Raw genomic sequence first — 27,976 nt, forward strand, 5'->3', positions numbered from 1 at the left:
ACGAGTAATGGGGAGAGGTTGATGGTATAAAACATTGTCAGAAACGGCTCCCTCTGAAGTGCCATAGTTTTCAAGAAAGAAGTAATTTTCCACGAGTTTGATTTCGAGACCTAAGATTTAGAACTTGAGGTCTCGAAATTAACCATCTAAACGCACAGAACTTCGTGTGACAAGAGTTATTTTTCTTTCATTATTATCTCGCAACTTCGATGACCGATTGAGCTCAAATTTTCATAGGTTTGTTATTTTATGCATATGTTGAGATACACCAACTGTGAAGGCTAGTCTTTGACAATAACCAATAGTGTCTACCGCCTTTAAGGATTACAGAACAAAACAAAAAATGTGAATTGAAAAAATGAATTTCTGTGCGGTGAAAAGGACACAGGTGGTGTGCAGCTTGCTCATTTAGTTCTGCGTTATACAATCATTTTAAGAAATGTTGGAATACATTCGTTGAATCTGGCAGGGACAATATGTTCCAATTATCGCTGGATCAAATGCCTCCATGTATCTCCTGGATCTTACATACCCTTAGGGGATCGAATCAAAGGTTGTAAGTGCATCAATAGATCAGGGCTGAGGTTTAAAGGTAAAATATAGCCTGCCTTTATTGGAAACGGTCGAAAGTTTCAAACCTATATAGGATCAAACTAGCCAACGAAAAATTAATTTTTAAAGGGTCTATGTACTTTTTCCCTAACACAAAACACAATGTCCACTGATTTACATTAAACTAACACAGTTTGAAGATAATGATAGTAGAAAGCTTCCCTTGAAATTTTACTTACTGAGGTGCTGTAGTTTTTGAGAAATGTAAAACAAATAATCCTCGTCTCAGTTTTATTATGTAAAAACGTATTAACCAGTTATGCTATGGTTTTGGTATAGAATCATGGGATTTCTCAAAAACTACCCAACCTCAGTTAGTAATATTAGAGGGGAAGCTTTCCACTATCATTATCTTCAAACCTTGTAAGTTTAATGTAGGTCTGTGGACATTTTGAAAAAGTACCCGAATCTTTTTTACAGGATGTTTGCGTTTATGAGATATCGCTGAAAATCTGGAGCAGAATTATTCTTTAAATTTGGGGCACAAAAAGTGATATTATGTTTTTTATTTCATAACCCCCTTCGAATTGAACTAACAAAATCCATGATAATATCCAAGGCTGCTGTCATTTTTACCACGTAAGTTTGAATTTGCATTATTTTTCAGGGTCATTACACTCTAAAAAACTAAAGAGTTGAGTTCGGTGAGTGACTACACTTTGAAAGTGTTGAATCCAGCATTTTATATGTTAAATTTGAAAGTATTCAGTCAACAATTTAAGTGCCAGTTTGACGTTTAGAAAGCTGATCCAACAAAGCCATTGAATAATTTGAATCCATTGAAATGCTGGATTTAACTAACAAAACGCTGCATCCTACACTTTCAAAGTGTAGTCACTCACCGAACTCATGCAAGTGTTGGACTCATCTCTTTAGTTTTTAGAGTGTAGCAAACGTTTATTATATAGACCCTTTAAAGCTGTGAGATACGAAAATGAGAATATATTGCGATTCTAATAACATCCGCCTGGTGTATAGGGATTCACGTGACCACTTTGTCTCTGAGCGGCAAATTTCTCTTCTTAATGAATTGATGGCAGAATTTGAACGAATGTGATGACTGACATGAACACAATTGTATATGGATGGGGGTTTTTTCGTTACAATTTATGTCAGTCGGACCATTATAGCTCAAAAAGTCCCGGGTCAGTGTTGACCTGGATTCCAGGTACCAAGGTCAAACTAAATAAGAAAACCATTAAAGTAAATATAAATAAAATAAAAACAGGGGTGAATTTCACAAAGAGTTAATACTAGTCTGATCTCGAGTTAGGAAGAGTTACGTGTCCGAACTTAGGACTAGCCTTAAAGGTGCTATGTCAGATTTTTGGCCGATTTGACCCAAACATTTTGATTTAAAACTCAATAGGTATTTTGATTGGGGTCGAGAAAGTTACAAGCTTTCATTTGAGCCATTGCTAAAAAAAAGTCGGCCAATTATTAGTAGCAGTGAAATAATGTGCGCAAAATGACCAATTCGTATGTGTTTTATAAGAAACGTTTAAAATTTTTGTCATGGTTCCTGACCATTAAAAGTAAAAGTTAAACCTGTTTTTGTTAGAGCGGGTGATACTCTTTGAAGTACCATTCACTTAAATAAATCTATATTTTATTGTTTGGGGCCAAAAATCTGACATAACATCTTTAAGTTATATCCTAGGTTAGGACTATAGTCCTAAGTTAGGACTATATAGTCCTAAGTCAGGACTTGTCCTAAGTTCTTTGTGAAACCGACAGTAGTTCTGCAATTCTGCATCTGCGTAAAGTGCAATCTGGACTTCTCGGGAATATAATTTAATATACCTTAAAAGGTGCAGCTTTTGATCCATAGCCTATGGATGAACAAACAACAAACAAATGACAGATACAACATGAAAAGACAAGACAACATAAAATAAGGCCGTTGTTTTTCCCATAATATACAAATTACATAAATTAAATTAATGCTTCTTGAAAGCCTTCTTTCTGAATAATGTTACTTTTCTGAAAAATCTCTGCTGTAATCGAAACGGTTGTAACGCATGTACTCTTCACCCGCAACCCGACACTCAAGGTTGTTTAATACCGATTAATGCCATCAATGTTGAAGCCACACTTCTGTGCTGTATGCGACCTTGTAGCTTTTCAACCAAATGGTTTCGACCTTTAACAGGCTCCTCTATAGCGGTTCATGCTAATTGGCAAGCCGTGGCAAGAACAAAAGACTGATTTTTTTTCAGAGCTAATTTTCCGATCCCACTGGTTGGCAAGAGCTTGCTCTGGGATTTTTCTTTGATGTACAATTTGGTGGGTCAAGGTAGAGTTTGCGTGGGGATTTTGTTTTAAAGTAAAAAGGGGGGTCAAGGAAAGGAATGATAGTTGTAGTAGGTTGGACAACTGTAAATTATATTAAAACATACATTTCAATAAACAGGTGTAAAATTAGCGCCGTGTACTATGTTATGGATTGAAAAAAGGGCAAGATCATTTAATTTTGTTGAAGATTTATTGGTTGTTCCCATTCAAAAACTGGACTATCTTGCACAGATTTTTTTTTTAAATGCAAGGAAATATTTTCCTAACACGTAATGAAAAATGGAACACCACGCGAATTTTGAAAATAAAATGGCCACGCGCCCTACAGTGCAAAGTTAACCGTACTGTACTATTAGACCCATGGGGGTCGGAACAAAACTCAGTTTCCGGGCATCTTCCTTTTAACCGTTTATTGCCCTTTTACCCGTAGCTTAATACAATTTCCAGAAACAGAAATATGCTCTTGTTGAACCGGGGAAAAAAATTGATAAAGTAATATTGAAAAATTATTCCAGGAATTTAAACATGTCCTGAGACGACGCATTCACTTAAACAGTCTGACATTCAAAACTTGGCTGTCGGCCAACCGCACACTATACACCGTTTGTGTTTGAAGAAAAGGTGCATTCAGAATTCCATTTGTTTATATCGTGGTATCCCCCAATGAAATAATCTTTGCACGTAACCAACGGCATTTCTCTGTGGAATGTCAACACAAAAGGTAGACTCTAGTATTTTAAAGTCACCTGGAAGTGGTATTTTTTCAAAATAAAGCTTTTGTCACTAATATATGTGTTTTGATGAGTGGAATGTGAATAAACAGTTAACTAAGGTTTTAAAAAATCAGTTCTTATGTTATTTACAAATTTAAGAGTAGACCTCGACCCGAGAGGGCGCTGTTCGTGACGTCAATCGAGGCAGACTTTGCCTGTAATGCGTGAGTAAACACAATTGCAAAGTACATGTACGGACCAAGTCGTGAGTTTGTACGTTTAAAAAAAATGCAGAAAAACACTTTTTGAAATGTACCAACTCACGACTTGGACGTACATGTACTTTGCACGTGTGTTTACTATACCCATTGCAGGCAAAGTCTGCCTCGATTGACGTCACAAAAGGGGTAGGCGGAGTCAGCCCTCCAAACAACTTTATATATTTTTTAAACGTATAAATCGTAACAAACAATTACTAAACAAATTGTTTTATTGTTCGTAAGCATATACTCTTATGTTTGAAAGAAAAAAAAATCTATTTCCAGGTGACTTTAAAGGTGTTGTTCACGATGTTCAAACATAAATGTGAGATACCAGAAGCCGAAAGCTTCTTTTGTGTAAATGTGTATATACACAATTTATATCAGTATAGGGCCTTCCAGTCTTCTATAAAATATGTAGTACAGTGTAAGACATCAATTTAATCCAAGTAGCCTATACTTATTTTGATATGCCAAGTTCTGCTAACATATATCTTCTTCAAGAAATCAAGTCTAACCGCACCTGGGGGACAGATCTTTTTCTATTGCGGCACCACGTCTCTGGAATCAACTACCTCTTCACATCAAAACATCCACTTCCATTCACTCTTTCAAAACATCTCTCAAAACACACCTCATGTCTATAGATTCGTTCTTTTGTATTTAATCTGTTTTTTGTGTTATTTTTTGGGGGTACTTTCTCTGTAATGGCGCCCTGAGCACTTTTGTGGATTGGTGCACTCTATAAGACCTCGTTATTATTATTAAGTAAGCAAAAGGCCTAGTGTGCTTTATAAAACAAGTTGGCCTTTCGGTAGCACGTGCGGCTTTGGATCAGAATTGCTCTAGTCCGCCTCTCTCGGCCCGCCTATTAGCCCGAGCCCCAAGCCAAAATTATAGTTTCTCAGAACCCATAATTAAAACTCTTCCCGTTTTCTGAATATGTGACTACCTTGAGGGCCCAATTTTACTGAGTTCCAGAAGCGGAAAATATTGCATAAGAATTGAAATGAGCAGAAATTAGCAGAGTAACTGTTGTACATGTGACATGTGCCCAATTTCAAAAAGCCTGTAAGCATAAAATCTTGTTAAGCACCTTAAAAACTATCTACACAAACTGGTTACCAGCTAAAACTCCATAAAGTTGTTCACATTGTTGCAACTGGTGCCCCACTCATTTTTATTTTTTTTTGCTTGGTACAGAAGTTAATTTGCTCGGCAGTATTTTCTGCTTGACAGAAATCGGTACGCTGTAGTTTTGTTTGGCTGGTAACCTTAATCTTGTAAGCATATTATGTGACATACCTTTAAAGTCTGGGGTGTATAATGTAATAGTGTGGTAGATTAAGATAGAGTGGGGGAGCACAATGACGAAGCCCGCGGCACTACCAAACCTCTGACCAACTTGATTTGATTTTTCATACTTCAGTTGTTTTCTTGCCCTTATGTAATTGCACTGTATGGAAAGCAACCTGTTTGATTTCATTAGAGTCTATGGCTGGTGTGGGCTCCGGGGAAATTTCCGTTTCAGATTTGTTCTCCCTCACCTCATAGCCCTTTTTTTTCTTCAATCTCTTCTGTGAATTATTTCCTGTCGGTTGTTCTGAGAGGCAAGCCGAACTTAATAATTCTGTTTTGCGGATTTTTTTGTAATTTATTTGATTTTTTTTAACTGTAAAAATTGGAGTCTTTCTTGGACCGAATAATTGGATGCACGAGTAAAATTATGATCTAGATTTGTTTTATTATAATAAAAAAAAAATCCAGATTAAATTAGACAGATGACAGCAATTTGAGGACCATTTCTATTTAAAAAAATAGTCACTAATTGTTTTGCAAATCATTTTAATGATGAAAACTACACTGACTTAAATTTCCCACTTATGGATGGCAACTAATTCAATAAATTTCTCAAATCAAATAGCCAATTAAAATGTAATTTTAAACTCTGGGTCAAATCTACCCCAAATCAACCCTAGCATCTTAAACAAAAATAGCTATATGAAATCGTTATCATCTTTTCGAAAAAATAGAGGTGGGCTCGTTATTGATGTTTTATGGCAGGCATTTGTGGTGTTTCTTGACAACGTCAAAAATAAGATACAACTAAACTCTTTCAAAACAAAAACTACATTTCGGAGGACAAATATATCTGAAAGTACTATTTTACCTTTTAAGAAAAAAACCGAAATGCAGCATCACTTTAACTTTGATCAATGTCCCTGAATTTTCAGAGCTAAATTGACAGACTTTGACCTGAGCGATCCGCGCATCAGAATGACATTTTCTGAATCGTAGTGTGCTACCTAGGCAGGGTATGCTGCGCTACTGCATACATATAAAATTCAAACTTCCAAGTAATTTGCTTGCATTATTAATGGTGAAGGGGGCTAGATTAAACAGTTCTATCCTCAGTGACCCAAGACTTCAGGGCCCAATTTCACTTACAGAACTGCTTTTAAAAGCACATAAAACTAGCGAAGCACAATTACCAGAATAAGGTTACCAGCTAAACAGGGCACAATTTAATGGAGCTGCACATAAAACTAGCGAGCCACAAACAAGCTTACCAGGGCCAATTTCATAGAGCTGATTATGCAAAAAAATTGGTTAAGCACGAAAATAGCTTGCTTATTTTACACATGTTACAGGCCAAAATTTCATGCCATATTATTTGCTTGTGACTGGTGTTTAGCTGTTGTTTACATGGCATAACAATTGGGTGGAGTCTTGGACGGTAATCTGATTTTACAAAGCATGGATTTTATTTTGCTTAAGCAGAATTTTGTGCTTAAGCAGCTCTATTAAATTGGGCCCTGAGAGAGGTTACCAGCAAAACTACAATGTCACGTGTACTAATTGACTGGTGTCCTTCCCATATTCTGCTAAGCAGATCGTGGTGCTATACCGAATGCAGGGTATGCTACTGCATACATATTAAATTCAAACTTCCAAGTATTTTGCTTGCATTATTAACGAGGAAGGGGCTAGATTAAACAAACTATCCCCAGCCCTTGACCCGTGACTCAAGGCACAATTTCAGATGCATAAAGGAACACGTTGCCTTGAATCGGTCGAGTTGGTCTTTGAAAAGCGTTTGTAACCATTTGTTATATAAGATGCATATGATTAGAAAGATAATTTAAAAGTAGAATATGTACAATGATCCACACAAGTATCACTCGAAATTGCGTGGTTTTCCTTTTACCTCGTCGACAAACAGGGTCGGCCATTTATGGGAGTCAAATTTTTGACTCCCATAAATGGCCGACCGTGTTAGTTCGCATAGCAAAAGGAAAACCACGCAATTTCGAGTGATACTCTTGTGTGGATCATTGTATTCTACTTTTAAATTATCTTTCTAATCATATGCATCTTATAACAAAGGGTGACAAACGCTTTTCAAAGACCAACTCGACCGATCCAATGCAACGTGTTCCTTTAAAGAACAAAAACTAGCAAAGCACAGCCAAATTATTCTCACCAGATTAAGGTTACCACATAAACTACCATGTCACATGTACAGTTTGTGACTGGTATCCTCTCATCTCCAAGCAGATCGTGCTAGCTACCGACTCGGGGTATGCTGCTGCTGCATACATATTAGATTAAAACTTCCCAGTATTTTGCTTGCATTATTAACGAGGAAGGGGCTAGATTAAACAGTACTATCCCCACTGATCCGTGACTCGGGCCCAATTTCACATAGAGCTGCTTAAACACAAAAACTAGCGAAGCACAACCAAATTATGCTTACCGGAATAGGGTTTTTACCAGCCAAACTACCATGCACAGTCATTAACGTATCGAAATCATGTATTGACATGTAGGACTAACTACAGACAAAGTACTGTAGGCTTTCTTTATACCAATATCCATTAATTGTTTTCCCAAACAAGAAAGTACCTTAATTACCACAGTATTTATACACTGGTTGGTGTAACCCTATCTATCCGATTCAGCGAGGGGTGGGTGGGGGGGGGGGGGGGCTTGATGCATACCCACTTCTCCAAATGGGGTATAGCGATATCCCTTACCAAAACACCTTTATATCTACCCCAATTCGAATTTAATTAATTATACCCTGATTGGTACCTATACTTCTCCCCGTGAGGATATCAATGCTCCCAATCAGGAAACCTCTATATATTTACCAACCAAACAACCCCGATTGGGATACACTTCTACCCTGATTAGAACCTCGCTCCCGGTCTCCCAATGAGGATACCAATGTCCCCAATCAGATAACCTTTGTGTTTGACAACCAAACTACTCCAATTGGGATTCACCTCCACCCTGGTTGGAAACCTTGTTCCCCAATCGGAGTAAGTAACAATGTCTCAAATCAGGAAATTGTGGTGGATACAATCAAAGCAGGACCGTCTTTTGTTAAACCACAAACCAAAAAGCAAATTAAGTCAAAATGTTCTGTTAAAGCTAGACTTCATTATTTGTAGCTTACATGTACCTGCACCAGCAAATTTATGAAAGAACACTTTTGCCTTGTATGGCACAAAAGTCAACCAAAACAGCGCGGATTTTGTTAGTATTCCCACGTTTTTACAAGAACTATTTGCCCTTAAAGGCACTGCACAAGTTTGGTAACTGTCAAAGACCAGGGACAATTTCATAGAGCTGCTCAGCACAAAAATTTGCTTAGCATGAAATTTCTTCCTTGATAAAAACAGGATTACCAACAAAATGTCCATTTGTTGCATCATGCTTGTTACTGGTATTCAGCTGATGTTTATTCATCCTGAAAATCATGTGGAAATTTTGTTGGTAATCCTGTTTTTATCGGAGGCAAAAATTTCATGCTAAGCAAATTTTTGTGCTTAGCAGCCCTATGAAATTGGGCTCAGGAGTATTCTCACTGGTTCAAACCAAACCATGGGAACCTCTTTCGTCAAATGATGTTCTTCAAAGAACAACTCTGTGAGGCACACAAATCAACCAGAAACAGTGCGAATTTAATTAGCAATCCCAACCTTCTTACAAGAATGATTTGCCCTTGCCCTTAAAGTAAAGATGATGATATGAGAACGCGAGCCAATACCCCCGAGGGAGTTATAAAACACAGCCCGTGGCAGAAAGAAGTTGACCATTCTTATTTATTCAAAATCCATTAACTGCGCCATGGATCATCAATATCGCCTGCAATGCAAATTGTTAAGCAATGGGTTGTCAACTGTCTGCAAAATGTCATTGGGGACCATGTTTGAACAAGCTATGTCGGCTGATTTGTCATGACCCCTGCATTATTCAACGCCAGGCTTCATCCGAAGGCGAGGAAAGTGCCCTTATAATATACAAATCGCTTGCCTTTGATAGTCCTGTGATATAATACCTTTGATAGTTACACCACTTTCACACGAGAGAAATTTAGCAAGAGTCCTTTGCTTAATTGTAGCATGGCCGAAAAATATACAAAATATACCACGTGTGTGAAAGGACAATAATTTTGTCTATTGTCCAAGTTATCTTGCAAAAATCTTGTCAAACATTGCTGAATTTTACAACCATGCTATAAATTAAGCAAGGGACCCACGTTAAATTGCTGCCATGTGAATAGCACTTTGCAGTTTCCTTTTTCTCACCGCAGCTCACTTTGTAAATGACTAATTTCATTTGTATGATAATGAATGTATATAACCATTGCTGTGTGTATTTAATGAGTGATAGTGTATGCATACCACATCGGCACCAGCTGAACGTGCATTGGTTTTTCACGAAGTGTATATTTGACCAGTGAGTAATTCATGAGAAATAAATTAAAGGCACTGGACACTATTGGTAATTGTCAAAGACCAGTATTCTCACTTGGTGTATCCCAACGTGTGCATAAAATAACAAACCTGTGAAAATTTGGGCTCAATTGGTCATCGAAGTTGCAAGAGAATAATGAGAAGGAAAAAACACCATTCTTGCGCAAGGGTTAGTTTGTTGTGCTTTCAGATGCATATTAAAATACTTCAGCAGAAATGTTGTGTTATTTGAGTGAGAAATTACCTCTTTCTCAAAAACTATGTAACATCAGAGGGAGCCGTTTCTCACAATGTTTTATACTATCAAAAGCTCTCATTTACCAAGTAAGTTTTTATGCTAAGAATTGTTTTGAGTACTTACCAATAGTGTCCAGTGCCTTTAAACCAGTGAGTAAATTTACTTCCATCCCTGAGTTTATCAAACACCATCCAAGCCAACCTGTGAAAATTTAATCAAAGTCGGTGGTCCCGTTGTAGAGTGAAAACAAAATCATACCATGTTTCTGTTTTGTCAGGAATTGCATACGTGTTAGAATATCAAGGTCATTTCGTTAGCTGTTTATTTCAATCGAAGATAATTGTAATTGTGAGCTCTTTGAATTTGAGTTTTTCAGATTTAAACTTATAGTTTTGTTGTTGATAACTACATTAAGGCTCAATTTCAAGGAGCTGCTTGAACAAAAAATAATGCTTATCTATTATCTGCTTAGCAGGTGGGTCTGCTGCCGCCTATCGTCTCAGAAGTCTCCTATTGTAAAGTTTACAGCCAAAACATCATGTCACATGATATCCTGCTCAATGTTGCTTAGCAGAAAATAAACGTTGATCGTCATTTTTTATTTTTTTTTTATATTAGTAAATAGCTCAATGAAATTTGGCCCCTACTTTATACCTGGACTTAAAGGGTCTATGTACTTTGTGTAGGACAAAAAGAAAACAATGTCCACAGATTTACACTAAACTTACATCGTTTGAAGATAATGATAGTAGAAAGCTTCCCTGAAAATATTACATGCTGAGGTGCTGTAGTTTTGGGGAAATGAGTTAAACAATGTCATGAAAATAATTTTGGTCTCAATGAGACCAACATAATATTAAGTATTTTCATGACATTGTTTTACCCATTTCTCGAAAACTACAGCACCTCAGTAAGTAATATTTGAAGGGAAGCTTTCCACTATCATTATCTTCAAACCCTGTAAGTTTGAAAAAGTACCCGAATACTTTAATTTAAAAACAATTTCTCACTCTTCTAAACGCAGATAGTAAGCATTATTAGAGTACTGGTACGTGGAAAGGTATTCGTATACACGTAAACTAGTTTACTCAACATCTATTAAAGGAACACGTTGCCTTGGATCGGTCGAGTTGGTCTTTGAAAAGCGTTTGTTATAATCTGCATTTGGGTAGAAAGATGCTGTAAAAGTAGAATACAATGATCCACACAAACATACCTCGAAATTGCACGGTTTTCCTTTTACCTCGTCAACTAACACGGTCGGTCATTTATGGGAGTCAAACTTTTGACTCCCATAAATGGCCGACCGTGTTAGTTCGCACAGTAAAAGGAAAACCACGCAATTTCGAGGCAAACTTGTGTGGATCATTGTATTCTACTTTTAAATTATCTTTCAAACCATATGCATTTTATAAAAAACGGTTACAAACGCTTTTTTATAGACCAACTCGTCCGATCCAAGGCAACGTGTTCCTTTAACATACATATACATGCCTGCCACAGAAATGTGTCTGCAGTAGTAACACTAATCCAGACCTACTTTTGAAAATGTAATTTTGTCAAAGTGCCTCCAACAGCCGTTGCCTCCAGAAAAAGTGGACCAATTCTATTTTCTAATGTGGGTCATTCACATAGAAAAAAGATTGCCAATTGTCATCATACTCTCTCTCGTATACTAGTCTCTGACACCGCTTAATCTGCAGATACACTGCAGATGTAGAGAAATTACACAAGTGATGACAGGGTTATAGTTCCATACCGTGGATTGGGAACATTCATACATCAATTGGCAGGGCTCTTTTCCCGCGCTTGTTAAAATGGATTTAGAAAGAAGGACAAGTTAGGTCGATGTTGACACGTGGTTTGACTTTTACACCCTGGGATTAAAGCGGAGAATACGCCAGGCTACCCCGGTTGTTTCTTTAGGGTTGGACGTTGAATTAAAAGGCTATTGTGGCTGCTGGCTGCTGGCTGCATTACAACTTGCATGCAGTACCTTAATAGCGTATGATGCGACGTTGGCTACGGCTACAGCCTTCTCAGTAATAGCCACCGGATGGTTTACTGGACCCACGGTAAATACGGTTACAGCCTTTGAGATGATATGAAAGACAGAATATTGAATGCACTGTTTGGTTTGGACGTATACAGGCAAATTTACACAAGTGTCCACCATATCTCAAAATGGCTGTTGCAAATCAAGGTCACCTGTAATTATAAAACTACAAAGCGTATGTTAAAAGCATGTAGTTATGTATACAGTTATGATAATTTCAACCGTATATAGTAGGGACCAACTGACACTGAAATGTTTATTTTTCTTTCACAAAAATAGTTAATACTTTTACCAAATCTAACTGGTTTAATACAGTGGAAGCAGGAAGAATAGATCTTGCTCCCGCAATACCAAAACACAAACAACAAGCAAACATAGGTCTACTCCGTTTCCCGTGTTGGTACCCACTGCATTTGGTAAACGTTAGAGAAGGATCAACTGACAGTGAAATTGGTTTTTGTCCTTCACAATTTTTTTTAAATATATTCTTACCAAATCTAACTTTTTTAATACAGTAGAAGCAGGAACAAAGCTCTTGCTTCGGAATACCAAAAAACAAGCAAACACAGGCCTAATATACTCCTTTTCCCTATTGGTAACCAGCACTGAATTTGGTAACTGTATAGAATGATCAACTGACAGTGAAATGGGTTTAATGTTTTTTCTTTTTACACAACAAAATGTAAATATATTCTTACCAAATAATACTTTTTTAACACAGTAGAAGCAGGAACATTATCTCTTGCTCCGGACAACCAAAATACAAGCAAACACAGGCCTAATGTATTCCTTTTCCCTATTGGTAACCAGCACTGAATTCGGTAACTGTATAGAAGGATCAACTGACAATGAAATGGGTTTAATGTTTATCTATTTTTTCACAATAAATGTAAATATATTACTACCAAATCTAACTGGTTTAATACAGTAGAAGCAGGAACATTATCCTGAATACCACAAACAAGCAAACATAGGCCTATTACTTTATTCCCCCCCCCCCGCCCCCATTGGTTATCACTGCAACTGGTAACCTAACAGAGAGGTGTCTTTTTCACAACAAAATATATAAAACTCTTACAAAATCTTACTGGTTTAATACTGTGATGTAAGCAGGATTATTAGCTCTTTCGCCTGAATACCAACTAGCGAACATAGACCTACTTAACGCTCCATTTTACCTTAACAACTGTAGCAAACGTAGGCCTATATTACTCAGTTTTTCCCGTAGCGGTAACCAGTAGTCTTTGTTGTTATTTCTAGTTCACATCCACAAACGAAGTCCCCCAGGGGAAAAGTGAAAATGACTATCATTCAAAGAAAGCTCTTCAGCTCATGAGGCTCACTGTAATTCGTCACACTATAATTTGTCACTTGATATTTTTTTCTACAGCCAGACAATCATCAATGGTTTTGGTACAAATTATAGGTTGCAGTGGGACAAGTGTCTGTCTTGGGATTTGCCTGGGGCGAGGTTGGGGAAGGGAAGGGGGGGGGGGTAGAGGGATAGTCTGCTTCATCTTCTAGGTTGAGGGAGATGTCTTGAAGACGTCTTTGATTTGAACGCAGTAGGATCAGCGACATATAGGGGACTTTATTGTACAGAGTATACAGTGCTAGCACACAATCGGTGTAATGGTAAAAACAAATGTAATATTCTGCAGAAACAGCTTAACAAATCTTCATAGTCATTCTACATTAATTTGGTGCGTACTTTGGTTCAGAGCTGCAGCTGCGGCTTGGCTTTTTATCTCTTTACTCTAAAACCCCAACACTACAGAAATAACTTGAAATCTCCATAGCCCTTTTGTGTGAGTGGTGCAGCTTATGGACTGCTGCGGCTTCGCTTTTTATCTCTTTCCCCTAAAAACCCGCACCACTGCAAAAGTGTTAGCTTCGCCTCATGCAGGAATAATGCAGAGCCCACTGATGCAGAAATCGTCTGCTGGGCATCCAGGGCCTGCAGGGTGTGGGGAAGAAATATCACATCCAGGCCATCCACTTATTAATTATTCCAAATGTCCCAGGGCCCCCTCGGAAAATAACCGGGACCTTCTCTTCTCTCCCTCTCTCTCTCTCCGCGGGCTCAGAACTCGGCCACTGAGGCTTCCATTTGTCAACCCTGACTCCCTATCTAAAATAAATGCCGTAGTTTGAAAATTAATCAAGCGTAGTAGGGCAAGTCTGAGACCCGTGTGAGATCTAAAAGATGCTCATATAGCTGCAAGATTTTAAAGGTGTTGATGGACAGTTTTGATAATTACTCAAAATAATTGTTATCATAAAAGTATTGCGAGCAATGGGGAACTGCTGTAGTATAACTTATTTTGAGAAATGGCTCCCTCTGGAGTAACGTCGTTTTGGAAGGTAATTATCATTAAATTATTTTAGTCTGAGAAAGAGTTTAGGCCTGCAGCCTTTCTCATTCATTCGAAAGCCCCAAAATGTGTGCAACATTGGCGTTTTTCTTTCGTTATTCTTTTGCAACTTCGGCGACCAATTGAGCCCAATTTTTTACAGGTTAGTTATTGTATGCATATGTTGGGATACACCAAGTGAGAATATTGGTTTTTGCACAAAATTACCAAAGGTGTTCAGTGCCTTTAAAGCCATTGGACCCTTTCGGTACAGGAAAAAAAAAGTTTACAGATTTACAAATAATTTACAGGGTTTACAGAAGGTAATGGTGAAAGACTTCTCTTGAAATATTAGTCCATGAAATGCTTTACTTTTTGAGAAAACAGTAAAACAATATAAATTCTCGTTAGCGAGAATTACGGATTTATTTTAAACTCATGTCATGACACGGCGAAACGTACGGAAACAAGGGTGGGTTTTCCCGTTGTTTTCTCCCGACTCCGATGACCGATTGAGCCTAAATTTTCACAGGTTTGTTGTTTTATATATAAGTTGTGATACACGAAGTGTGGGCCTTTAACAATACTGTTTACCGAAAGTGTATAATGGCTTTAAAACATGCTTCTATATAGCTGCAAGAGAGTCAGGTTTGTCGATCCCTTTATTGTAAAACAAATTATTTAAATTTCTATATGGTTCACCGTTCTTCTCTGTAATTTGCCGATGGACTGTTTTTCGATCTAAAGAAATGACACAAAGTTGTGTAAATTTTGAACCTTTACCGACACTTTTTGTAATCCAAGAAATTCAGTATAATTAAATGCCCTAAGTCATTTTCTTCGATGGTATTCTCGGCTTTGAAAACCTGCTGAACAAAAAGAAAACACAGTTAACATTTAAGGGCTCTTCTTGAATAAAATTGTAATTGTTTTTAAAGGCTCTTCTTGTGAGCATTATTTTAAAGGGCTCTTGTGAGTATTTAAAGGCTCTTCTTGTGAACATTCTAAGAGGTCTTCTTGAGAACATTTTATAGGCTTTTGTGATTGTTTAAAGACACTGGACACGATGGGTAATTGTCAATGACCAGTCTTCTGACTTGGTGTATTCTCAAATGAAAGAAGAAAAAAAACGTATCACACGAAGTTTCGAGACCTAAAAATCTAATTCTGAGGTCTCGAAATCAAATTCAAATATTCCTAGTGGAACATTACTTCTTTTCTCAAAAACTACGTCACTTCGGAGGGAGCTGTTTCTCTCAATGATTTATACTATCAACAGCTCTCGATTGCTTGTAACCAAGTAAGTTTCTATGTTAACAATTATTTTGACTAATTTCCAACAGTGTCTAGTGCCTTTAACAGAGCTTGGTGAAGTGTGTGATTTCCACCAATAAAGAGTGCATGGCACTCGAGAGTACACAAATCCAATGCGTTATTTGTCAACACACCACGCGTTAATTAGTGACCAGGTTTGCCCATAAAACAATATAGAGAGAGACATATAACTACTCAAGTCCTTTGTCAATAAATGGAGGATTGGATTTTGTGTATCTGCAGTGATCATTTAGCTCAATCACCCCTAGGTTACACAGACATATAAGCCTTACAAGGAAAACACCTCCTTTTTATCACAGATTAATTTACAGATTATTGGAATATCATCTCCCCCAGACCTGACAGATGTAAAGAAAACAATCTATGGTGACAGGTCCTAATTTAAGACTGATCTTAGGATTTAGGACGAGTCCCAACCCTGCACTGTAGCATGCAGACCTTAAGATTAATCCTAAGTTAGGACGAGTTACTCATCCTAACCCGAGATAAGACGAGTCCTTACTCTTTGTGAAATCGACCCCTGGTTAATAAAGGTGTGTACATTTACATCAACCTATGTGGGTATCAATAAGTGTGATATGACAGGCGTGGGGAATCAGTCACCTATGATATTTGCCATATGAAACTACACGCAAAGCAGAGCTGCCAACTGTCCTCGATTCTGCAGAAAGTTCCCTGAAAATAAACCAACCTTTCAATGCTCTGAAGAACAAATGTGAAGATCTCCCTGATTACGGAAATTTTGTTCGTATTATGTTGAATGCAATTCCAAATATCTCCCTGGTTGTCTTGTCGTGATTGCAAGATGCAAATGTTGGCAGCTCCAGCAGAAAGGAGCATAGTATTTTAGAGGAAACTGGGTTTATTTCTCGTACCATTTTTGTTAAAGGCAGTGGACACTATTGGTAATTACTCAAAATAAATATTAGCATAAAACCTTTCTTGGTTACGAGTAATGGGGAGAGGTTGATAGTATAAAACATTGTGAGAATTGGCTCCCTCTGAAGTGCCATAGTTTTCGAGAAAGAAGTAATTTTCCACGAATTTGATTTCGAGACCTCAGACTTAGAACTTGAGGTCTCGAAGTCGAGCATCTGAAAGTGCACAACTTCCTGCGACAAGGGTGTTTTTTTTCTCGCAACTTTGACGACCGATTGAGTTCAAATTTTCACAGGTTTGTTATTTTGTGTATTAGTTGAGATACACCAACTGTTACGACTAATCTGTGACAACTACCAATAGTGTCCAGAGTCTTTAACAATCTGAAGAACTATATCTGACCGTTTCTACCCTTCACTTATTCTTGTGAGATTTTTAAATGTTAACCTTGAGATGTCTTGATTTAAAAAACTACACGTCCTCAATCACAAAAAGTGGATCATATTCGGTAACTTATGGGGACCGAGGTAAAACGGAAAAAGAACAAGAGAATACCCAAGGTATTCAGGGGAATTATAAAAAACCGTCTATACCGTGATTGCAAGTCTGAAAAAAAAAAATTAAGAACAAAAGACGTCTCCACAAGGATGCATTAATTGATTTGAGAAGGTGTATTTTAAATCTTGTATAATAATCGGTGTACTCATACACGATAAATGTAAAATAAAGCCATGCTGATGCAGGCCCCCTATGATATGTGAAGAGTCTTTTATAAGTGCTTATGCTGTGGGCAACGAGTTGTTGTTTTAACGTTGATGATGCACGTCTCACTCGTACCTGTCACCATAGATTGTTTTCTTTACATCTGTCAGGTCTGGGGGAGAGGAAATTCCAATAATTTGTAAATTAATCTGTGATAATAAAAAAGGAGGACCTTTTTTCCTTGTAAGGTCTATAGGTAACCTAGGGGTGATTGAGCTCAATGTACAAAGCACGTTTGTTGATTTAATTTGAAGATTATTAAACCGCTGTGAATTCTTAATAGTTTCTTTTAAGTGCTCTAATGGAAATCGTCAAGTACCGATTACTCCCAACCCCGGGTCTGCTTTAAAAAAAAAGATTATGAAAATAAGAAATGAGGGAAAATTAGGGTGGGTTGAGGGTCCACTCTAACCCTGAATGTGTGATGCTATGTCGGCCTTCTTAAGAGATGAATCCTAGGTTATCCACTGTGTGTAGCCCTTCCCTGCCCCTTTTTGCACTTATCTTAAAGGCATTGAATACTATTGGTAATTACCCAACATTTTTATTAGCATAAAACCTTACTTGGTAGAGCAATGGACAGCTGTTGATAGTAAAACATATTTTGAGAAACGGCTCCCACTGAAGTACCGTTTTTTTTTTTTAAGAAAGAGGTCATAATATAATTTCTCGGTCAAATATTAAAAGACATCAGGCCTAAAGCCTTTTATTAGGCATCTGAAAGCACACATTTGTGCAACTTCGACGACCAATTGAGCCCAAATTTCACAGGTTTGCTATTTTATGCATAATATGTTGGGATACACCAAGTGAGAACACTGGTCTTTGACATTTGCCAAAGGTGTCCAGTTCCTGTTAAGGCAACCCATACATCATTCATTCATATGACTGTTATTACTTCAGATCTATTTATTTTGATTCTCAAGCCCACCATCACGCGATGACAGGTTCATTAATGTTTGTGTTTTGAAAAGGAGTGACATTTCAGATGTGGAAATATACAAATGCGTTTCTTCCATCAGTAGAAATAATAGAAGAACATTATCGGTGGCAAAGGTTACAATATTGGTAACTATTGAAGACAAAATGGACTGCAAAGCGTTGGAAGTAGGGCGGGCACCAGCGATGGCCCCCTTCTATTAGTAATTGATTAAAAGACTTCTGGTCTGAAGCCATTTAATATAGGCATCTGAAAGCACACAAATTTGTACGACATTGGTGTTTTTCTTTCATTAAAGGAACACGTTGCCTTGGATCGGACGAGATGGTCTATAAAAAAGCGTTTGAAACCGTTTGTTATGAAATGTATATGGTTGGAAAGATGTTTTAAAAGTAGAATATAATGATCCACACAAGTATCACTCAAAATTGCACGGTTTTCATTTTACGTCGCGAGTTAACACGGTCGGCAATTTATGGGAGTCAATAACCTTTTGACTCCCATAAATGGCCGACCGTGTTAGTCGACGAGGTAAAACGAAAACCACGCAATTTTGAGGCATATTTGTGTAGATCATTGTATTCCACTTTTACAACATCTTTCTAACCATATGCATTTTATAACAAACGGTTACAAACGCTTTTCAAAGACCAACTCGACCGATCCAAGGCAACGTGTTCCTTTAACCTCTTGCAACTTTGATGATCAATTGAGTCCAAATTTTCACAGATTTGGTGATGTATGAATCGAACCGGGTCACCTTGGTGAGAGGCGAGCGCTTTACGCAAAGCCAACCGTGCTGTGTTGGGATACACCAAGTGAGAATACTACCAAAGGTGTCCAGCCGTCGATTTCACCAAACTCTTCCTAACTTAGGATTCTTCTTATGACTTCAGACGAGTTCAGTTCCGCATCCAAATACGTAGGACAAATTGAACCCATCCTAAGTTAGGACGGGTTACTCGTCCTAACTCGAGTTAGGTTTAATCCTAGAGTTTCGTGAAATCGGCTGCAGTGCCTTTAAGCATATCATTTCTTTCTTGACAGAATTCATTCTTATTTCTATTTCTTTCTTTCTCTATTTCATTGCAGCTTGCTCAATACAGTGAGGTTTCTAGCCATTCTTGCCACGTTGAACATCACTGCATTGGAGGTGAGTCATGTAAGTTCTGAATATAAAAATCAGAATGAAAATTGAACTGTTTTAAAGGTTCCATTGAGTGCAAAGATTGGGTCTTAATTTGGGATTCAAATTTTGCGGAGAAAGGAATTTTTGTGGTCACTCTTAATGAAATATCTCAACTGTTGAAACAGACCACAGGTTACAAAAACGAAAATTATGCTCACCAGATTAGGGTTATACCAGCCAAAATGTGAGTCAGAGTGCGAGTGGTCTTGGGTTTTCAGTGGGTAGTCCAGGCGTCGATTTGACAAATAAGACTTAAAAACATAAGGTAGTCCTAAGTTAGCACGAGTAACTCGAGATAAGACCAGTCTTTACTCTCTGTGAATCCCATCCCTGGTTCCCTCTCTCAACACAGATTATAAAGTCAAACCTCACGAGAAGGACTCATTAAAAATTTAAGGCTGGTCCTAAGTATATGAGGAGTAAATCTTCCTAACTCAAGATAATATTAGTTTTAACTCCCTGTTAAGTCCACCCCAGGTCCCTCTCGTCTCCCAGTCAAAAGTCATACCTCACGTAATATCTCGGTGGTATTTTAGGCAAGAGGGCTAGCCCAAAGACACTCTATCATCTACTAAACACTAAAGCTAGGCCTAAAGGATGAGTAACTCGTCCTACTCGTCCTTACTCGTCCTAAGTTAGGATGAGTAACTCGTCCTAAGTAACGACGAGTAAACTGGTCCAGACTCGATCAGACAAGTCTTATATCTCATACCTCACGAAATAATCTTAGACAACATTTTAGACAATAGAGTCTCATCTGTATGCCTTTACAGAGACCACCGTCTAGCTACCGTCCTCCAGAGTTCACGGACGAGCGGGCGACTTCTTGGAAGGTGTTGTAATTTCACCCTGTGTATACACACTCATCTCCCTGGCAGGTAGGCAACAGGTCTAGACCGAAGGCTCCTCACCGCATCGCAAGAAACCACTCAGCGGGAAACTTAAGTAGGATCTCACTACCGTCGTTTTCTTCTTTATTTGCTTTCAAATTAAACTAAAAGCCCGGGAGAAGACTACTCTATCACGGGGGCCACGTGTCCACGCGGTTGCGTTTTGATCGATCAGTTAAAACGTGTTTGATATTTGTGTCGAGTTGAAGCTATATGTGAATGCTGACTACTAACAGTTTTGCGCCAGTTGATGGCCAATTAATGGCTTTTAGCGGAGGGTATCAGTGAGCTAGATGCGGAAGTTCTCACTGTTTAGAAATAATGTTATGTATTTATTACACTGTCAAACATTATGTGAAGTTAGATAAGCTGCTGTGCCATCGACCTTTTACAAGGGACCTTTTTTATGCTGCAATTATTTTGGCCGTGTCTCTTGTATGTGATAACGGTAATAGGTGCTAATGTTTAAGGTACAAAAAGGAACCAGACTGTTTGCCCTTCTAGCCTCGGGTTGGTTACGTTGATTTATATGGGGGAAATCAATGTGTGCTCTTGATTGTTAAAATGTGCAAGGAACAAGACAAAGGTGATGTAGGGTTTCAACAAGGGAGATTTTGCGTTCGTACGACATTTTGGTGGAAATTGAGTTCAAACAGACCCGCTAATGTTAGGCGATTGAGGGCGCTGTTCTTTGAGCTATGACGTCAAATGAACGCTTCACATCAGATTAATATTTTGAAGTTGAACATTTCCCATTGCATTAATCCTTTTGGATACCATGTTGGAGATGTTGTTTTTAACAACAGTAGATTGTACTATACTTTAATTTGGCCAAATATGAACATTATTTACGTGACAGTGTGCTTTGTGTAGTTGTGGCTAGTAGTGTGCTTGTGACCGTGGCTAGTTGTGGCTAGTAGTGTGCTTGTGACCGTAGCGCAAGGAGCTAGGTCACACGTTTCATGGAGAACTACTCATTGAGTCAACAACTCATGTTTTGAAAAAAGGTTGATAACAACATGAATTATAATGTAGCTCACATAAACAACCATATTTTGGGCCGTTAATCGATCCGTGAAAATGTTTTTCTAATAAAAGATTTGCAAACTCTTCTGCCGAAGACAATGGTGTTTCAAATAGGTAGAGTACACACCAATTTGTGCTGGTCGTATGTCATTTATACACCAGTTTGAGACCCGATAGTAGCAAACTAGAAGGCTGTGAGATGTGCCCAATCCTGGCCAAACATTTGAAGAGCATAGATGTTGGACTCGAAAGAAGTAAACAAGTTGGAAAAAAACTTTCATACTGAGAGCATATCTTTTTGTCACAAAACAATATTCCCGCTGCTTTCCAACCAGTTTACTGACGATGACTAGAACAAGCTAGTCGAAACGTTAAAGCCATAGGACACGTTCGGTAAACAGTATTGTCCAAAGGCCCACACTTAGTGTATCACAACTTATATATAAAATAACAAACCTGTAAAAATTTTAGCTCAATCGGTCATCGGAGTCGGGAGAAAATAACGGGAAAACCCACCCTTGTTTCCGCACGTTTCGCCGTGTCATGACATGTGAATCATATTTCAAGGGAAGTCTGTTAACCCTGTAAGTTGTTTGTAAATCTTTGATTTTTTTTCTGTTCCGAAAGTGTGTAATGGCTTTAAGAACAAGTTAAAGCTAAATAGTAGTCATAGGTGATTTTTACCTTCCGCCCACGTAGTAGTCAAAAAAGCAAGAAAGTTCCTTTTCAGATCTGAGTAATCTCCCGAATTCCGAAAATCTACTCCGCGGTAGTAGAATGTATAGCAAGACATAGTTCTCTTAATAACGCAATCTAACTGGCAAGTACATACACACATACCGCAAACCAAATATCTTACCCTACAATGCCTCAAATCCCCCAATTGTTTTCACTAGCTCTAGAAGCTACCACCTGTATTGAGACTGAACTCATCCATGTAAAGGAGTACATTATGCATCTGTCTTGGAAAGGTGATATCTTGTGACATATATATATTGGCCTTTTTATTGGTTGGAGAAACAGCCTATATAAGAGGATTGAGTCTCAATGCAGACTGATGATGGATCAATAGTAGGGGTTCGGTTTGCAGCAGACTGTTGAGGTACTTGCACTATTCCTTTCAAGAAACCGTATTGTCTTGATCCCCTTCTAAATCTTGTCTCCTTCAACCGACTAAGTGCTATATCACACGAGCAGACAAGATATTCTTCCTATATACGTTAGTCTGATTTTCAATTTTTCGCCCTTTGAAAAGATCAGACAAATTGTGATTAAACAGCTCTAAACCATGTGTCCATATAATGTAGATCAGCCCTTGTATATACTGAAATATTCCTACTTTTTTTCCGGGGACCAAATATCATGCCCGAACGCGTTCGAACGGTGCAATTTACAGGCAACCAGTTCCAGACAATCTCCAATGAGATAATTCATTCTCATTTCAGTGCCTTCATTATTTTCCCTCTGGATGGGGGAGTTAAATCTACAAGATGGTGTCTTGAGCTGTTGAAGAATTGACTAAGTACAAAGTCACGAAGACACGATTTCTTGTAATATGAGTATAACCTGGAATTACCATCATACATGGACCCCAATGGTAATAAGTTTCGGTTATTGGATTTTTGGGGCCATCCTTGGATAATTATTTTTGTGCAGTATTTACAACTTGTGTTCTTTTTTGGTTTATCTCATTTCATTGTCTTTTCTCCTGTTGCTGTGTCTGTATTTTGGGCATGTTCTTGGCTTTATTTTTATCAATCAATCATTCAACGTACATGTGGCATTTTACTGAAATTGACTGTTACCACTGTGTATAAAGAGTTGTATATTGTTAGAGTTGCCCTAAATCGATATTATGATAAATACTGTGTATTCAATGCTTTCCAAGTCCTTACAAAATGGCAGACATCTTTGATGTGATTCCAGACATGCTATGCTTCGTAGAGAGACATTGTTGGCTCTCCCCAGGTGTTGTCCTTAACTTTTCCCTCATAAAAGCATTGTGGGGCTAAGCCCACTTGTATTGTTTCTTATGATTTTCATTACAAAAAACACCCACAACGTAGCTCTTGTACGTCCAGCTCCATTCCATTTAAGAGACACCCACTTCATCATATTTGTGTTTTAAGACGGCCAAACCATGATGCCATAATGGCAAACAAACGATCTCTACGTTAAAGAAAGAGGGTCGCGGTTGCTACGGAAACATTCCTCCGCTCAAGAACTTAATGAAAATTCACAATATATTATTCCTCCTAGTAATTGTAAAAGGGATGATGTTTGGTTATTAGTGGGTTGTTTACTCAGTGCGTCCATGTGTAGAGGGTGTTAAATTTCAGTCTCTTATGACAAAATATACTCGACTGTAGTACATAGCTGACTGTCCTAATGGTTCGCTGTTCATTGATTGGAATAGGTTAACTAGGTGTGCATGACTGCTAACTTATTGATTTTTGCTGAAAACCAGGTTCCCCGCAATCATACTGCAATCAGGTGTGTCTTAAAGGAGCAGACCCGGACGCAGTGATGGGAAAATTGAACACGCTGACGGGGGCCCAATTTCCTTTAAACCTCGTCCTCGTGCAGTCCTCTTCTATTATACCCTATGGCAAATTGTTTAATGATTAAAATTGACTGACTCTTGGGAAAATGAATCACTTCATTCTTTCACTTAATGCACTGGACACCCTTTTGGTTTATTTTAAGGTTTTTTTATACTATATGCATCAAATAACAAAGTTTGTGAAAATTTGGACTCGATTGGTCATCGAAGTTGCAAGAAGATAATGAAAGAAAAAAACACCCTTTTTGTACAAGTGTGCTTTTAGGTGCATGATAAAATGCTTCAGACTTGAAGTCTTTTATTATTTGAGTAGAAAATTACCTCTTTCTCAAAAAATCATCGTTACTTCGTAGGGAGCTGTTTCTCACAAGGTTTTTTTTACTATCAACAGCTCTCCAGTGATCGTTAAAAAATAAGTTTTTTATGCTAACAATTATTTTGAGTGATTACCAATAGTGTTCAGTGCCTTTAAGGCAATATAGTGAGGAGGGCTGATTGCTTTTCTCTGTTGGAGATTCCGAGAAAAACTCAGCAAGCAATGACAAACTTGGTGCTCTAATTGGCTCTGTTAAACAAACGAATGTTATTATTCCTACAATTCTAGTTGGGTTTTAATTATAATTGAAGGGAATGAGTAGAGCATGAGGGATTGAAGAGGTTTGACGTGTCATTAGACTTGACTCAAGTCTCAATCCCGTGCCATCGCTAGAAAACTGCTCGACATTCCCCCAAAACCTGTTCCGCACGCGAGACCACTAATAGCTATATTGACTGCGGGTATGCTAAGGGACCTCTCGCACGAGAACGGGACTTGAATCAAGACTAACGTGTCATAGACGATGTGTTTTTATACACAAGAGCCTTACAAAACCTGTATGGGCCCAATTTCATAAGTAGCTAAGCATGAATAAAATTACGCTTACTAGAATGAGGTTACCAGCCAAACTACCGTGTCACAGGTACAAGTTGTGCTTAGCAGAATTTGTTTAGGCAACATTTTCTGCTTAAGCAGCTCAATGAAACTGGGACCTGGAATGGATTCTGCTCAGATCAATGAAGAAATCCTATTCCTATCTAGGGGTTTGGAGGTACTGATATGAACTTTCAGATTGTTTACTACGATTGAAAACTCCCATATACAGATATTGATAGTGGATGAAACGCCCCTGGCCAAATCATACAGTGCTGAACTTTGACTCTACAGTTACAAACCCTGTTGTTTTTATAATTTGTCCCCATTTTTTGTAATGAGAGATCGCCTATAACATCATAAGGCCGGAGTTACCCTCTTCACAGGCTTTAAAGGCAGTGGACACTATTGGTAATTGTCAAAGACTAGCCTTCACAGTTGGTGTATCTCAACATATGCATAAAATACAAAACCTGTGAAAATTTGGGCTCAATCGGTCATCGAACTTGCGAGATAATAATGAAAGAAAAAATACCCTTGTCACACGAAGTTGTGTGCGTTTAGATAGTTGATTTCAAGACCTCAAGTTTAGAACTTGAGGTCTCGAAATCAAATTCGTGGAAAATTACTTCTTTCTCGAAAACTACGTCACTTCAGAGGGAGCCGTTTCTCACAATGTTTTATACTATCAACCTGTCCCCATTACTCATTACCAGGAGAGGTTTTATGCTGATAACTATTTTGAGTAATTACCAATAGTGTCCACTGTCTTTAATACTAGATCGCCTATAACATCATAAGGCTGGAGCTACCCCCTTCGCAATCTTTAAGGATGTAAGCATTGATATCATCCACTAGGAGCCTGGCAGGTAGAGCAGCATGCATGCCTTCCCAAATTTTAAAGGCAGTGGGCACTATTGGTAATTACTCAAAATAATTATTAACATAAAACCTTACTTGGTAATGAGTAATGGAGAGATGTTGGCAGTAATAAAGTATAAAACATTGTGAGAAACGGCTCTCTCTGAAGTAACGTAGTTTTCGAGAAGGAAGTAATTTTCCACGAATTTGATTTCGATACCTCAGAATTAGATTTTGATGTCTCGAAATCAATCATCTGAAGCACATAACTTCGTGTATCAAGAGTGTTTTTTCTTTCCTTTAAGATGTCGCAACTTCGACGACCAATTGAGCTCAAATTTTCACTGGTTTGTTATTTTGTGCATATGATGAGATACACCAAGTGAGAAGACTGGTCTTTGACAATTACCAAATAGTGTCCAGTGTCTTTAATGAAGCAATTATGGTTAAGTGCTTTGCTCAATGACACAGGTGTCGTGACCGGGATTCGAACCCACACTCTGCTGCTGACAACACAAACAGCTTGGGTTAATAGGTGACCGCTCGGCCACGGCACGCCACATAAGGAAACTTCTCACCGTCATATTTGAGAAACTATTGATTTAGAAACTATTTTGGAAACGTATATATTATTGTTGTATTCTCCTTTGTCCAACCGTCTGTATCTAGTTTTGTCTATTATTATTTATGTTCGCTTATATTTGATAACAACTGTTGGGTTGTGTTGATTATTCACAAAACGTCTCTTTAATAAAAATAAAAATAAAAATAAAAAGATAAAACACCGAGTTTCCCTCCTGATTCTATATGCATCTTCATGTTATTATTTTTTTATAAAAAGAAATATTCAAACATTTGTTGATATTAATTTAATTTGTTGATATTAGTATGTTTTTATGATAAAAATAGACAATGCAAATATTTATTTAAGAAAAAAACCGAAATGGCTTGTAAGTTGTTTCATGTTAGATAAAAACAAAATGAATGTCATGTAATAAGTGCATTATTGATGTGGATTAATAAAGTAGCTTTAAAGTCGCAATAATATTATTGATTTTGCTTATGCTTGTCATTAGTTTGTCGGTCTCGTTGTCCATACGATTACTCCTTTAAGGGAATGGTGCGATTTGCTTTTGTTGGCGGTGTCTTTAGAACTAAATGCCAGCAATTTGCTACGAAGAATATGCTTTCTCTACCCTTTGGACTTTTCCTTCAGCCATCGCAATATTGTTAGCAAAACTTAAAGGCAGTGGACACTGTTAATAATTACTCTTAATAATTATTAACATAAAACCTTTCTTTGTAACGATTAATGGGGGAAGTTGATGGTATAACACATTGTGAGAAACGGCTCCCTCTGAAGTAATGTAGTTTTTAAGAAAGATTTCGAGACCTCAGATTTTTTTATTTATTTTTTTATTTATTTATTGACATCCAACAGCGGAAAGCCGCCACTTACAGGAATCGTTAAAAACTATGTAAAAATATAAATTTAAATATGAATATAAATATAACAATATATAACATTAAAAATTACATAATATAGTTTGATGTCTCGAAATCAAGCATCTTAACGCACATAACTTCGTGTGACAATGGTGTGACAATGGTGTTTCTTTTTATTATTACTTCGACAACCAATTGAGCTCAAATTTTCACAGGTTTGTTATTTTATGCATTGATACACTAAGTGAGAAGACTCAGTGTCCAGTGTATGTCTTCCTTCAATTGGTTGTCACGTCATGCTCTTTCAAGATGCCCAATTACGAATTCGTATCTGATTTAAGAATTTCACTGTCATGACAAATGTATTCTTGTTGTCACAGATGTGGCAGTATTTCCCAATACTACTGAATGTCAAAGACTGCGCTCCTATAGAGTCCGGGTGAATTTAATGTTGTCCATTGACTATTTGGAATATTGACTCGTGTGTTGTACATTTAATAACATCATGCACGGTGCGGTTTGCTGATAAGCCCCCATTCTCATCGAACATCTCGCAGGTAATACTGAACACCCACACATTATTTACCTATTGATAATATACACGCGCGATATTATTTGTTTCCCTTGGCAATAACCAATCCATCAAAAATGGGTAATTATTGATTTATTTACAGAGATTTCTTTTTATGGAAGTCTGGAATTGTGCGGTAAGCTTCACTACGTGTCGTCAGTGACAGTGAAACTATTCCAATGGGGATATTCCACCACCCTGATCGGGACCAATTTCTCTCTATGAGGATATCTATAGCTCTAATCAGAAAATGATAACCAAACTACCCCGATTGGGGTATATACTTCTACCCTGATCGGACCTAAATCTCC

At 37.8% G+C, this 27,976-nt stretch overlaps 1 protein-coding gene across 8 annotated transcripts in view; it reads left to right on the forward strand.

The window, feature by feature from the left end:
• Positions 1–27,976, forward strand: part of LOC139941842 (serine/threonine-protein kinase ULK3-like) — a 181,249-nt gene that overhangs the window by 145,926 nt on the left and 7,347 nt on the right. For 2 of the 8 annotated variants that reach the window (XR_011786630.1, XR_011786631.1), the window contains exons 14-15: positions 19,302–19,362; positions 20,172–20,276. Coding sequence is in view for 4 of the 8 variants with exons in the window: in XM_071938469.1 (XP_071794570.1) it covers positions 19,302–19,318 (17 nt within the window). In the remaining 4 variants the exon portion in view is untranslated. Of the gene's footprint in view, positions 1–19,301; positions 19,372–20,171; positions 26,685–27,976 lie in introns of those variants that run through there. The other 6 variants (XM_071938469.1, XM_071938468.1, XR_011786632.1 and 3 more) reach the window with 5 other exon arrangements.

This window comes from Asterias amurensis, chromosome 9 (genome assembly GCF_032118995.1).
Source record: "Asterias amurensis chromosome 9, ASM3211899v1".
Taxonomy (NCBI): Eukaryota; Metazoa; Echinodermata; class Asteroidea; order Forcipulatida; family Asteriidae; genus Asterias; species Asterias amurensis.